This window comes from Microtus oregoni, unplaced genomic scaffold (genome assembly GCF_018167655.1).
Source record: "Microtus oregoni isolate MIOR12 unplaced genomic scaffold, Mior012 000018F_ref0000195, whole genome shotgun sequence".
Classification (NCBI taxonomy): Eukaryota; Metazoa; Chordata; class Mammalia; order Rodentia; family Cricetidae; genus Microtus; species Microtus oregoni.
This window is the reverse complement of record NW_024543077.1, coordinates 39,998,539-40,013,388: the sequence shown is the minus strand read 5'-3', so window position 1 is coordinate 40,013,388 and position 14,850 is coordinate 39,998,539. Positions and strand designations below refer to the sequence as shown.

At 45.2% G+C, this 14,850-nt stretch overlaps 1 protein-coding gene across 1 annotated transcript in view; it reads left to right on the top strand.

The window, feature by feature from the left end:
- Nucleotides 1–915: 915 nt before the first annotated feature.
- LOC121459054 (C2 calcium-dependent domain-containing protein 6-like) overlaps nt 916–14,850 on the top strand; it is a 36,325-nt gene continuing 22,390 nt past the window's right edge. The window contains exon 1 of the mRNA XM_041668564.1: nt 916–1,302. Coding sequence (XP_041524498.1) covers nt 916–1,302 — 387 coding nt within the window. The remainder of the gene's footprint in view (nt 1,303–14,850) is intronic.

Here is a 14,850-nt window from a genome sequence, read left to right as displayed (position 1 = left end):
CTGGCCAACAGGGGCGCACACCTTCGATTCCAGGCAGGCAGATCTCTGAGTTCAAGGCCAGCCTGGACTACAGAGCAGGTTCTTCGATAGCCAAGGTCACACAGAGAAACCCTGTATTGAAAAGCAAAGCAAAAACAAACAAAACAAACATCCCATGTGCCTTAGAGCCACCTTTAAAAGATATCTTTAAATGTTAAATGGCCAATAAAGTTCTGGAAACTTCTTGGCTTGCTTTGTGTACGATGGTTAAATTATTCTGATTCTGAGGCAGCAGAAGGAATTGATGAGTCAGGCTGGGAAACCATAGAGTAAATCATTGTACTTTTCTGTACAAGAGATGTCCCAGAATAGGAACAGTAAAGGAAGTAGGGTTCTTGTATCAAGGATACAATTGTTTTAAGGGTCAGATTTTTGTGAATGTGGCCTTATTACCTCAAATGAATTTGGAGCGTACTAGAGCTCAGGAGGTAAGGTAAACGTATACGACTGTGCTCCGTGTTTGCGGAATGGTCAGATAAATGTGTTCAGGTAGGATGCTGGAAATATGCATTTGGTGCACAGAACGTGATATCTGATATTAATAGTCTAAAAGAAATGGTGTGGAGAGAGGCGGGCTCCTAAGACAAAAGTACTATTTAGAAAAATAATACATTAGTTGGAGGAGGTTGCCCACCAGCAAGCTCTGACTTCCGGAGGAAACAGGAACTGCCTGATGAGAACCAGAGCAGATGGTCCAGCTTGCAAAATCCACACCTCCAAACCCAGGAGACCTCCCTGCCCTGCAGCCCCGGCGTTCTGCACGTGGTCCGTAAAAGCGCGGGAAAGGCAGCTGCGCGCGCGCGCGCGCGCGCGCATGCGTGCGCAGCAAACAGCGGTTGGGTTAGTGGCTAATAGGGCCCTGAAGAGAATGTAACAATGGAGTTGCCTCCTCCGGGAAACCGGAGGGTTTCCATCAGTAACCCTCAAGAGACACCCCACAGGTTTTCCACCGCCCATAGCATGATGCCCGCCCGCTCGTCTATGGTCTCCTCCATTGGCTCCCCGAAGCCCCACGCCTTGCCTGATGCCCGCAAGTCTTCCATCCCGAGCAGTGTGCCAGGCGGGTCCATGCTGCCCAGTTCCATGCCCCAGAAGAACGCCCTCCTCCTTCCGGATGCCACCGCGCAGCAGCGCAGAGGATCCACCGTCTCCTCCGTGCGCTATGCCGACGAACAAGCCAAGCAAGTGGCCTCGGACAAAGAGAAGGACAAGGAGAAAAAGGGCAAGAGCAAAGGCAAGAGCAAGGGCGCAGGACTGCTGAACGTGAGTGGCCCGAGTGGAGGGGTGGGGGCGCTGAGGATGGGAGACCCGCGGTGCCCTCGGGGCTCGCCCTCCCGAGACCTCCCTCGCTAGACACCTTAGGCGATTTAGCTACTGCAGCGTCGTTTTTTATCGAATAGGAGCTCATGCCAACAGGGCAAAGGACCATCACTGCCTGTTCACTGCAGGCAATGCCATGGCTGGGTTGTCATTTATCAGGATAGGCGCTAAACCCAAGACGCTTTATTTTTATGATTTATTTATTTTGTTATGGCGCGTCTTTGTTTTGTTTTGCTTTTCTGCGTAAACTCTGGCTGACCCGGTACTTGCTATGAAGCCCAGGTCCATTTCAAATTCTTAGCAACTTGCTATGAAGCCCAGGTCCATTTCAAATTCTTGGCAACGCCCTCCTTCCTTCCCCCCGGTCTTATATACTTAAGGGGTGAGATGCTGGTGTGTACCAAAGTCTTATATTATGACCCTGGAGGACTAATTCTTCATCAAGTCTCCAGTGTTTAGTGGTAACTAATACTTTATAGAGGCATAAATGACAAGGGAGAACCAAGTTGCAATTCGTTCTATATAAAGGTCGTTAGAGGACTATTAGGAAAAATTTCATCCTCTGTGGCATTACTTTATGAAGAAATAGTGGAGTTGAATTATCCAGAAACACGGGTGGTGGTGGCAGCACACGCCTTTAATCCCAGCACTCGAAGGCAGAGGCAGGCAGATCTCTGAGTTCGAGGCCAACCAGGTCTACAAAGGGAGTGCCAGGGCAACCAGGGCTACACACAGAGAGACAAAAAACAAACGAAAAACCAAAAATCTGTCTCAAAAAACCCAAACAACAACAAAAATCCAGAAACAGATGGTACATATAAAGGATGAACTCCATCTCTGTACAATAATTATTTGATCTCCAAGAGACTGCTAATTTAGCACACTTTTAGAGCATTGTTATACATTGAGAGCATATCAAAGACTAATAAAAGGAGAGATTCTAATGTATAATACTCAGTTAAAAACCGCAGAGGTGTGTAAGAGAGATTCGCCTTGAAATCAGACCATGGGCTGAGTTTATTGTATATGATCTTAAGGAATTTGGGCTTTATTTCCCAGGATAGTGATTTCTAATATTGTTTTGAACATGGCAAATTCCTTTTTTCAATGTAAAACTTTCCTTTGCATAAAATAACTGATCTTATTATTTGCTGATTGGATAATTATAAAACCACAGAAATGAGCAAAGAGGCCTGGTATTATTAATAGAACTCTCCCTAGGTCATGGTTTGTGTTTTAGTTTTTCGTTCATCTGTATCCAAGCCGTGCTTGGTAAAGCGTTGATGTGGGAGCCCTGGGGAGAAGGCTGAGCAGTCAGAAATGCGCACTATTCTCGCAGAGGAACCTGAGTTCAGTTCCGTGCCCGCGGCAGGCAGCTCACAGTCACCAGTAACTCCATGGAGCTCCAGGAGACCCGGCCTCTGAGGTCATTTACACTCATGTGCACGTACTCATGCACACACACAAAAAATAAATCTCAAAAAATGTAGGTTTTGAGTCTTCACCATAGTCCTCCTGGATCAGAAGGGTGGATGGATGCAGGAATACGTTCAGATTAGAACTGTTTTGAGCTGATTCCTAGACATGAGCTTAAGAATCACCGCAGAGGAAAAGGAGACTCATTGCTATGGTGACGACAGTCAGAGGAACTGGATACACGGTGGTGGGGCTATCTCTTTGTTTGTAGAGTGCCTGTGTAACACGCACAAGCCCTGAGTCCAATCCCTGTACTCCAGAAACAGCGGCCAGGACTGCGCTCTCGGTATCAGGAGGCGCAGGCAGAAGGATCAGAAATGTAGGCCTTATTTGCCTACATAGTGAGTTTAAAAGTGGATGAATGGAATAGCATCAGAAGGAGGGGTAAGGGACTGGGAGTCTCAAATACCTTTTAATTTAAATTTTTATTTATTATCCTGGTTATTGTTTGTTTGTCCTTTCTCTGTCAACTTGACGCAAACTAGAATCGCCCAGGAAGAAGGACGCTCAGTTGAGGAATTGCTTCTATTGGATTGGCCTGTGCCCATGTTTCTTGATTTGTGGTGGTTGTGAAAGGGCTCAACCCACTGTGGGTGGTGCCACCCCTGGGCTGGTGGCCCTGGGTTCTATAAGAAAGCAGGCTGAGCAAGCCATGGGGAGCAAGCCAGCAAGCAACATTCCTTCATGGTCTCTGCTTCAGTTCTTGCCTTGAGTTCCTGCCTGATCCTCCCTCCATGATGGGCTGACTATAAGCTGTAAGATGAAATAGACCCTTTCCTTCCCAAGTTGCCTGTAGTTGTATTGTCTTAACCTTCTATTTCTGGGGAGAGATGCTATGATCAGGTCAATGTATGGAAGAAAACATTGAATCTGGGGCTCACAGTCCCAGAGGGTTAGTCATGGCCATTACGACAGGGAGCACGGCAGCAGGCAGGTGGGTATGGTGCTGAGCTCACCACTGATCCACAGGCATGAGGCAGAGAGGGGGCCTAGCTGGGAACTGTGTGGGCTTTGGTAATCTTCACCTCCTTTCAGTGGCACACCTCCTCTGTCAAGGCCACACCTCCTAAACCTTCCCAAACAATTCCTCTGCCTGGGAACCAAGCAATCAAATCCATGAGCCTATGGGGGCTGATTTCCAAACCGCCACACATAGTATTTGTGAGAGCAATCTAAAGCAAACCAGGACAGTTATTACAGGGAGTTGTCACAATGGTCACATGCAGGTCAGAGGATAACTTAGTGGAGTTATTGTCATGTGGGTTCTGAAGGATAAACTCAGTTCACCAGGCTTAGGCAGCAAACACCTTTACCAGAGGAACCATTTTGCCAACCCTTAAAGAGATTTAAAAAAAAAGTTTTATTAAAATGTAGGTTTCTAAGGAAATTGGAAAGATGGGTTATGCATAGTCCTTAGATTATGATATATTGTAGCTTATGACTTCAATAAAAATGTATATTGCCCTCCTGGTTTGATGGCACACACTGTTGTTCCTGCATTCAGAGACTAAGACGTCAGGATTTGAATTTCAGACATAGCCTGGGCAGTATAGTGAAAATCTGTCTTAAGACTGAACAAAATGTGAAGAACGACCCCAAGTTACAGTCCTAGTTCCCTTGAACCTCTTCAATTCCTTTCAACAGATCGCGACAGTTCCTCACCCTGGGCCTTGTCTTCATCATGGCCAATCCTTACTTCTCATATGCTGGAATCTAGTATTCTACTAAACAACCACTGATTTCCATCTATTACGTCTGTTATTTGAAATAAAGGCCAAGCTCTGGCCTAAATGCAGACGACATGGCGGAGGGAAAGTCATTCCCTTCCTGTATGCGCTGACAGTTACAGATAGCTTTCCATTCTAAAGGAAACAGAGAGGGTGATGCCAGGAATTGTGGTGGAGAAGGGATGGACGGTGCTTCGAGGAGCGTAGCAAGAGAAAGCGCCTCTGAGTAGGTGGGACGGACGGTGCTTCGGGGAGCGTAGCAAGAGAAAGCGCCTCTGAGTAGGTAGCTTCTGAATGAAAACTTGGAGAATGAAAAGAGGTTGGGGTGGAGGAAAGAGCATTGAGATGGGCCAAGCAATCACGAGGTTTCTGTGGAGTCATTAAGTGTGGAAGGTTCCGGAAACGGAGTGAGAGCGGGAGTGGTGTTGGGGGAGGCTAGAGCCCTCTCTTTGTTTAGGCCCCTCTAAAAGCTTTTGAGAAAGCATTGAAGGCTTGATGGAGGAAGGCCATTGGCTAATAAAGGCACTGCCCTGGCCCATTTTATTGGTTAGAGGATAGGTGGGAGGAGTAAACAGAACAAAATGCTGGGAGGAAGAGGAAGTGAGCTCAGAGACTCCACAGCTCTGCTCTCCGGAGCAGACGCCTGAGAGAGACGCCATGCCCCGCTCCCAGGATGAAGCTCTGACCCAGGATGGACATAGGCTAGAATCTTCCTGGTAAGCGCACCTTGGGGTGCCATACACAGATGATTAGAAATGGGCTAAATTAATATGTGAGAATTAGCCTAGAAGAGAATGGGCCAAGCAGTGATTAAAAGAATACAGTGTCCGTGTAATTATTTCGGGGCATAAGCTAGCCGAGCAGGCGGGAGGCCGGGGTGCTGGGAACGCAGCCCCGCCGCTCATATTACTTCAAAGGCTCAAATTAATTTTCCTATCACATTTGTGGGTTTTTTTGTTTTGTTTTTGTTTTTTTTTTTTGAGACAGGGTTTCTCTTGTAGGTTTGGAGCCTGTCCTGGAACTCGCTCTGTAGACCAGGCTGGTCTCGAACTCACAGAGATCCACCTGCCTCTGCCTCCCAAGTGCTGGGATTAAAGGCGTGCGCCACCACTGCCCGGCTGACATTTGTGTTCTTTCGTGCTTTGGATTCCCCAAACTTATTTAATATATAGGCTATATATACATACATATATAATATATATGCTATATATTATATATTTACTCCTCTTACAAGTACTCCTCTGTGATAACTATCAAAATTAGATAGTAGCTCTGGAGAAATGGCTCTACAGGAAAGAGCACCCTGGCAGCTGTCCCAGAAAACCCAGGTTTGGCTCCCTAACACCCATACGGACAGCTCACAGCCATCTGTACCTCCAGTCCCAGGGGATCGAACACCCTCTTCTGGCCTCCCTGGGCACCATGCATACATGTGACGCGAAGACATGTATGCATACAGAACACCCGTATACACAGGATAAATAAATACATTTTTAAATTAAAAAATAGTCCTCTGAGTGCTTGGTGTGCTTTTTGGCTGCATTGACTCTTTGTTAATTAGTAGAACTGCTTTTCTGCGCTCTAATGTTGATGTTTCTTTTTGTTCCTTACCTTGTTAGGGTTACTTCCTTCACTGAGTTATAGTTAACTTAATTGAGATCTCCCTTTCTTGGCATAGGCCCTTTCTGTCTCTTCCTCTGGTCTTTTGCAGCATTCTGGATGTTGCAGAACCAGTCTTGCTTGCCTGGAGTATTTCCGAATTCCCCTTTTCCTTTCTTTCACCTGTGGCTTGCCCGGCTGTTTCTGTGTCATTTCCTCACGCGTGTGAATCCTCCCGGCTTCTTCTTGCTGACTTCTAATTTCACACCACTGTGGCCAGAAAAGATACCTGAGACAGTACTGTAGGGATAAGTCCCGCCCCTTAGGGGGCGTGTTCGCCTCGGGCTAATGTCTGCCTATAAATTTGGCGAGCGTGCTCCGAGCTGTCTCTTCTGCTTTCCTGGTCTCCGCGGGAACGGTGGTTCTGTAAGTCTATTTCTACATTAAAACTATATATATTTTTACACTCTGTCTGCATTCGCTTACGCCGCTACACAGTACAAGACGTTTGTTGACCTCACAGCATCCGTCCTGAAGAACGCTCAGTGTGCCCCAGAGAGAGCCTGTGTTCTGTGGCCGTCGGGTGGGATGCTCTGTGTGTTGTCGTCTGTCAGCCTCACCAGGTCTGAAAGGTAGCTTCGAATCTGATGCTTTCTCGTTGATTTTATGCCTGGAAAACCTGTTCATTGTTAAAAGTAGGGTATTTGTGGGGATGTGGCTCAATGGTAGTAGTACACTTACCTGTTGTGGGGTACTTGTGGGGATGTAAATCAATGGTAGTACACTTACCTGTTGTGGGGTACTTGTGGGGATGTAAATCAATGGTAGTATACTTACCTGTTGTTTTTTCAACTATTTATTTTAATTTCATGGGCATTGGTGTTTTTGCATGCATGCCTGTATGAAGGTGTTGGATCCCCTGGAACTGAGATTACAGACCGTTGTGAGCTGACGTGTGGGTGCTGGGAATTGAACCTGAGTCCTCTGGAAGAGCAGCCAGGCCTCCTAACCACTGAGCCATCTCCCCTAGCCCTGTGCTGGCTATTTTTAAGTCAGCTTGAGGCATGCTGGAATTATCGGAGAGGACAGAACCCCGGCTGGGAAAATGCTTCCATAAGATCTAACTGTAAGAAAGTCTTTAGGGTGTTTTCTTAATCAGTGATTTATAGATTTTTTTTAAACTCCTTTGGCTCTTTGTGGGGGCACCACTAAATACATCACACAGGGACTTATTTTTTTAATTAATTAATTTTTTAATATAATTAATTATGTATACAATATTCTGCCTACATGTATGCCTGCATGCCAGAAGAGGGCACCAGACCTCTTTACAGATGGTTGTGAGCCACCATGTGGTTGCCGGAAATTGAACTCAGGACCTCTGGAAGAGCAGGCAGTGCTCTTAACCACTGAGCCATCTCTCCAGCCCAGAGACTTATTTTTTTCTTATGAATGCCCGGCCTTAGCTTGACTTGTTTCTAGCCAAATTTTCTTAAATTATTCCATCTATCTTTTGCCTCTGGGGTTTTTATCTTTCTCTCCTTCTCTTTTCCCTTCTTTACTTCTTACTCCATGGCTTGCCGTGTAGCTGGGAGGCTGGCCCCTGATGTCCTCCTCCTTCTTCTCCTGCTCTGTCTTCTCCTCGCAGATTTCTCCTCCTATTTATTCTCTCTGCCTGACAGCCCCACTATCTTTTCCCCTCCTTTCCTATTGGCAGTTCTTTATTAGACCAATGAGGTGTTTTAGACGGCAAAGTAACACAGCCTCACAGAGTCACACAAAGGCAACATAAAAGAATGAAACCCACCTTTGCATCATCAAACAAATGTTCCACAGCATAAACAAATGAAATATATCTTAAATTAATATTCCACAAGAGTGATGGATGTGGGACGGCCTACCCCATGGTGGGTGGTGCCAGCCCTGGGCTGGTGGTCCTAGGTTCTGTAAGGAAGCAGTCTGAGCAAGCTATGGTGAGCAAGTCAGTAAGCAAACCCCTCCATGGCTTCTGCAGCAGTTCCTGCCTCCGGGACCTGTGCTGTTCCTGCCTCCAGGAGCCTGTGTTGTTCCTGTCCCGACTTCCTTCAGTAATGAGCAGTGACGTGGAAGTATAAACCAAATAGGCCCTGTCCTCCCCAGCTTCCTTTTGGTCATGATGTCTCATCACAGCGATAGTAACCCTAAGACTCCTACCATGTGCAAGGCCCTAGGTTGAAGCCCCAGCACTGAAAAAAAAATGGAAAGAGAATTGAACCCCAGTCGTATTTTACTGCCATTTGTCTCTTCAGGTACAGCAATATTGTTATGTACTCTGATCTTAGATGGATATATAATTACACTTATCATAACCGTCCTGACAACTTGATCCTTTGATTATTATGTAATCATCGCATTTGTCCTTTCCATGTGTAATAGGGTCTGCCTGTGTAGCACGGGCCCATCTTCCTGCCTCAGCCTCCTGAGGCTGCCATGACAGGGGTCTGCCTGTGTAGCATGGGCCTGTCTTCCCTCCTCAGCCTCCCGAGGCTGCCATGGCAGGGGTCTGCCTGTGTAGCATGGGCCTGTCTTCCCTCCTCAGCCTCCTGAGGCTGCCATGACAGGGGTCTGCCTGTGTAGCACGGGCCTGTCTTCCTGCCTCAGCCTCCCAAGGCTGCCATGGCAGGGGTCTGCCTGTGTAGCACGGGCCCATCTTCCTGCCTCAGCCTCCCAAGGCTGCCATGACAGGGGTCTGACTGTGTAGCACGGGCCTGTCTTCCTGCCTCAGCCTCCCGAGGCTGCCATGACAGGGGTCTACCGTTGTGCTCAGCTTCTTTCGTTTTAGCCATTTGAGTTGTCTCTGCCTTTAATTGGCAAATGAATCTATTGACACAAAAAGTAGTAATTTATAAGTGCATATTGTTGCCGTCTTGTTCGCTAATCTTTGGATGTCTTAGTTCCTTATCTCTGTCTTTCTGATTGGGCAGTTTTCTGTTAGGCCAAAGTCTCTCTCTCTCTCTCTCTCTCTTTCTCTTTCGTGTCCCCACTACAGCTCCTGGCTTTGTGGTTCCTACAAGGCTTACACAAAACTTCTACAGCTGTAGTCTAAGTTTATAACAACTTGGATGACAAAATGACTCTTTTACTCTCCTGCCCATTTTGATTTGCTGATACCATTTACATATAACTATCTGTGTGTCCATTGACAAATTATCATAATGGTACTTTTTAAAAATTTATCTATTTCTTTTATCTCCTGGCCTCAGCCTCCCTCATCCTCCCCTCCCAGTCCCTCCTCCTATCCCCATCATTTATATCAGAGGTAGGTGATTTATATGCCACTGTTATAATGTTAGGAGATTACGACTTCTTCCTGTACATTTGCCTTCATTAGAAAACTATGTAACTGGATAGTTTCAAATCATTTTCTTGGAGCTCACATGTTTTTTCCCCTCTGCTTGATCAAGTCCGCTGTTGACACCCTCTATTATATTGATTGATTGCATCAATCAGCTTTCGAAGGTTTTGCTGTTTTAATTGTATCTCTGTGTTAAGCTCCAAATTTTTGTGTCTTGCTGTTCTGATTTTTGTTGAACTGTGTTCTTTGGCTTCCTGGGCATCCTCAATTCAGAATTGCCATCTCAGAAGTTTATAGATCTCCATTTCCTATTAGGATATTGCTAAATTAGGAGGTTGCTTATTAGGAAATTGCTCTTTGGTGGTGTCATGTTTTCAGATTTGTGTATGTGTGTGTGCAGGGAAGGGGAGGGGCAGGGGAGAGAGAAAGGGAGCACAGGGTAGCCTTGTAGGAAGAGAAAGAGAGAGAGAAAGAGATAGAGATAGAGAGAGAAGGAGAGAGAGAAAGATAAGGAGGGAAGAGAGATGCAGAGAGAAAGAGAGAGAGAGAAAGAGAGGAGAGCTAGAGATGCAGAAAGAGAGAAAAGAGAGAGATGCAGAGAGAGAAAGAGGAGAGGAAGAAGAGCGTGTGTGCTTTTTATAGACCTATGCTGACGGTTGTGCAGTTGAGGGAACAGATCTTTTCCAGACTTAGACAACAGTTTGGTAGACTCCTTTGGTACGGGTGTGCTGGCTAGGTAGCTGTGGTCGTTCTTGCGCATATCTCTATCACAAGAGGACACTTGGGTCGTCTGAACGATCCTTTCAGTTCATCAGAAGTGTTTATGTTGGAAGAGCATTGTTTAGAGCTGTGGCAATTACCTTACACTGCAAAACAACGTTTGCAGGTGTGATGCAAGTTAGACTCTTATCCTGACAATCAGACCTGGCCCTGGAAGCAAGCAAATGCCCTCATGGGAGAGATTTAGAGGAAGATCGGACCTGCTCAGAGGAGGAAAAGGCAGAACACGGAGGCAGAGATAGGAGTGATGCAGACAAGGAGTCTGAAGGGGCAAGAACAGGATTTCCCTGCAGCCTTCTGAGTGAGGGTGATCTCAATGGCGCCTTGAATTCAGCCCAATGTTTTGACTCAGATCTATGAGACACGCGTGGAATATGGGATATGGCAGCATTACAACTCAGAAATACCACTTTAGGAGAGCAAAATAGTAATGATATTAATTACAAGGATCTAATTGTGCCAGAATAGGAGTAATTCTAAATATCTTTGATTGCACCCTTACCAGTAGAAAACATGAGCATCTGCAGGCAATGTTGGTTATACATTTATACGATGGGTATGTATGGCAAATTTCTAAATTTGCAAACTCCGGTTATTTTAGATGATAAACGGTCAGTCTTGGTGGCATCGGCCTCTAAGCCTGGCTACTCTGGAAGCAGAGGCAGTACCTTCGTGTAGTCAAGGCACGTCTGGCTACCGGGTGAATCCAAGGCCACACTGGGCAACCTGAGGAGCCCTGTCTCAAAATAAGAAGTAAAACTATGACAGAGGCACAGTGACAGAGGACTTATCATCTAGCGGGTACTAGGCTGTGGGTGAAGAAGGGAAGGGATGGATGACCGAACAAAGGAACTAAGGGAGGAGAGAACATTTCTGATAGGTTTAACTATTTTTTTGTGAGTACGAAACCAAACCGTCACTGTGTTTGAGAAGCATGTTCTGAAAGTCCAATTCTCATGCCAGTTTATCTCACAGCTGGCTTTTAATTTGTCATCGACGTCTTTGTGTATATGTTTATGTGTGTGCGGTGTAGGCAGACATATGTGTGTGTGTGGACACACGTGGAGGACGTTGGGTACATTGTTCTCACCCTTAAGAAAGAGCCTCTCCAGGGGCATCTGATTTTTTTGAACTGTATTCACCATTAAGACTTGAGCCAGTCACTGGCTTTCTGAGCATCGGTAAAAATCAACAAACTTTGGGTCAGCTGTCCAGAAATCAGACTATGGTCTATGTGAGATTAAGACCATTCTTCAGGGAATTCCTTGGACGAATGTCTCAGATGTATGAGATCACTCTTTTTACAGCTTCTAAGAAGGTGTATGCAGACAAGTTACTGAACATACTAGACCCTAAAGGCTAATATTTTGTTTGTTTGGTTGGTTTTTGTTTTTCGAGACAAGGTTTCTCTGTAGCTTTGGGGCCTGTCCTGGAACTAGCTCTTGTAGACCAGGCTGGTCTTGAACTCACAGAGATCCGCCTGCCTCTGCCTCCCGAGTGCTGGGATTAAAGACGTGCGCCATGTAAACCCCTTTTCAGGGGGCTTTTGTGGAAGGTAGAATTTGTAAGCATTTTTTTTTTTTTTTTTGCCTCTCAACTTCATTACCAGGCTGCAGGCTCAGACTGGTTTTGTGGAAAGGATGTCATCTCTAAAGAGAAGTTTGATATCTTATATGCTTGTTAAGAAAGTACAGTATTGGAAGAAGCCCGGAACCCATGAGGTTTGTGACCACAGGATTCTGTTACAGTGCTAGGCATTAATGATGTCATTGGTGTCATGTGTTCCGCCACTCCAGGAACACATGAACACATGTCAGTTTAAGGAATCTTTACCAAGATCTAAAACTTACACAGCCCGTTCCACAGCCTGTTCAGGTTTGGGCCTTGGATGTCACTTCAGGAAGTTAAGAATAAAAACCACTAGCCACACTCCAAGAAAAAAAGAAAGAAAGTACAGTATTGGAAATTAAAGGTGGACAGCTGATCATTGAGGAGTATGTCAGTTATTTTTCATGTATGTTACCTGTCTTCTTGTACGACTTCTTTTTTTTAATATTTGTTTATTTATTATGTATACAATATTTTGTCTGTGTGTATGTCTGCCGGCCAGAAGAGGGCACCAGACCTCATTACAGACGGTTGTGAGCCACCATGTGGTTGCTGGGAATTGAACTCAGAACCTTTGGAAGAGCAGGCAATGCTCTTAACCACTGAGCCACCTCTCCAGCCCCTTGTACGACTTCTTGTACAGATTACATGCCGCTTCATTTTTAAATGAATCTTTAAAATAAGGAAATCTTTTCAGGAAAACATTTACGTTTTGTAGTTTTGATTTTAAAGGCATGAATCGTTGGTTTTCAGTGTTATTAATGAAGATTCTAACTTTTCATCAGGTTGTGTGTTTTCTTATCTGTTATGTATGTAGTTAGCATATTAAGTCACTGAACTGTTTAAAAATCTAGCACAGAGAGCAAGCCTCTTTTGTGGAAAATCCTTATTCTTAAAAAAAATAATCATGGCAGATTTTCTATGTAAAAAAAGCAAAAGCATTTGCAATTCAGAATACAGACTTTTTTTGTTTAAAAAAAGTATTTTGCTTGCAGGAACAATACTACAGATACATTTTAATGAGAATCTTTGAAATGTATTTATCTTTAGGGCACTTGGGCATCTTTATGCTGTTTGTCTTATGTCTTTCTTGAAATAAAATGTATATACGTTACCTTTAGAAAGAAAGAAAGAAAGAAAGAAGGAAGAAGGAAGGAAGGAAGGAAAGAAAGAAAGAAAGAAAGAAAGAGCCTCTCACTAAACTTGGAGCTAGGCTGACAGACAGCAAGGACCAGGGGTCTTCCTGTTTCTGCACCTTTCATTTGCTCTCTTGTTCTTAACCAAAGTTTAGTATATTTCTCCACATTTGCCACCTTAAATTTTTCTATAATTTTTTTGTCATTCCTTATCCATCTGTAAATTCAGACTAGATAGATACTCTGCTAGATAAGACCACATAGTTGTTGGGCCCACTCGGCTGTCAAATGCAGTCCTCTGAACTCAGTTGCAGCCATGAAGCACCAGCATGCTCGCTGACCGCCTAGGTCATCCTGGGGATGGTCAGCTACTCCCAATGGTCATCTACTTCCTTGCCAATGAGGAACCGGGGAGTCGTAGTATTCTCTCCCGCGGCTCTGGGGATACTACCTGGTTTCCGTCACGTTTTGCTTCTGTACCGGTCCTTGTTTCACAGAGACAAAGAGCCTCAGACGGTAGAGGGAGGTCATTGCTGTGAAGCTTGGCTGGGGGAAAGAATGAATGTGAAAAGAACACATTTTCAGTCACCACTTGCTGGCCTAGTGAAGACTCGTCTGAACGGGGCAGTTGACTCTTCCTCTAACGTACCGTGAAGACAAGGGTTCCTCTTCTTGGAAGCAGTTTTGTGTAGCGATTAAACTGTGGTTATGTTTCGCCCATGTGTCTTCAATACCAACATTTACCATCTGAGGGCAAGAGTTCTTCAAGCTGGAATCCGGCTGGTGCCAGACACAGAGTGGTGCCATTGTAAGGGAAATCACGAAGCAATTAACTTAAGGATAACAGGGGTTGAATCAAGACTGGGAAGTAAACGCATTCTAGGAAAAGTAACTGTATGGATTAGCGGGCTTCCAAAGAACTCTGTGGGTAAGACACGTCTCCAGAGAATGGAATGTCGAGGATGTGAAACGGTACAGACATTCCCGTCAAAACCACAAGGGGCTTCTCAAAGTTACCCGAAATCACAGTCTCTCCAGGCTCGGCAGAAGTTACCGGTCGTATCCGAGTCATTATGTGCTGTGTTTAGAACCCTTGCCCAAGATTCTATTAGGAATTCGGCAAATACGCGTTTTCCTGCTGCTGCTGCTGCTGCTGCTCACGAGAGCTGTGCTCAGCTAGGAAGGGAAGCGCCAAGCTATGGAGGTAGGCAGAATCACGGTCAGGAACTGAGCACCAATCTGTAGCGGAGGCGTCTTAAAGGGTCCAGATTAGCTCTTATCAACTGAAGCTCGCATTCAGAATAGACGCCGAGTCCATGCCTGTACCTGCAGCATTTGGAAGGCTGAGGCAGGAGCATGTCTGTGGTTTTGACGACTGCTTAGGTTACACAGTGAACTTCACATTAGCCTGGGCCGCAGAGGGAGACCATACCGTAACAAAACAGACTCCCAAAGTAAGGGATAGAAATGTAATAAAAAGCATGGTGGTTTCACTTAAATACAAGCACAATATATCATGGTTAGACATATCTTATGGTATGGTAATTGTAAGTAGTTACTGTAAACTACAGTTAAACCACAGACAACCGTGTGTGTGTGTGTGTGTGTGTGTGTGTGTGTGAGAGAGAGAGAGAGAGAGAGAGAGAGAGAGAGAGAGAAAGAGAGAGAGAGGAGTCAGGAGCAACAACAACAAACTGATTGCAGATATAGTCGATAATTTTTCAATTGTTTATTAATACCTATTATTAGTTCTTGAAGGAGAAAAATTGGCAGTACCCGATTCCTAGGTCCCATGCATCCTTTATTGCAATTCTGAAATATGCAATACGTC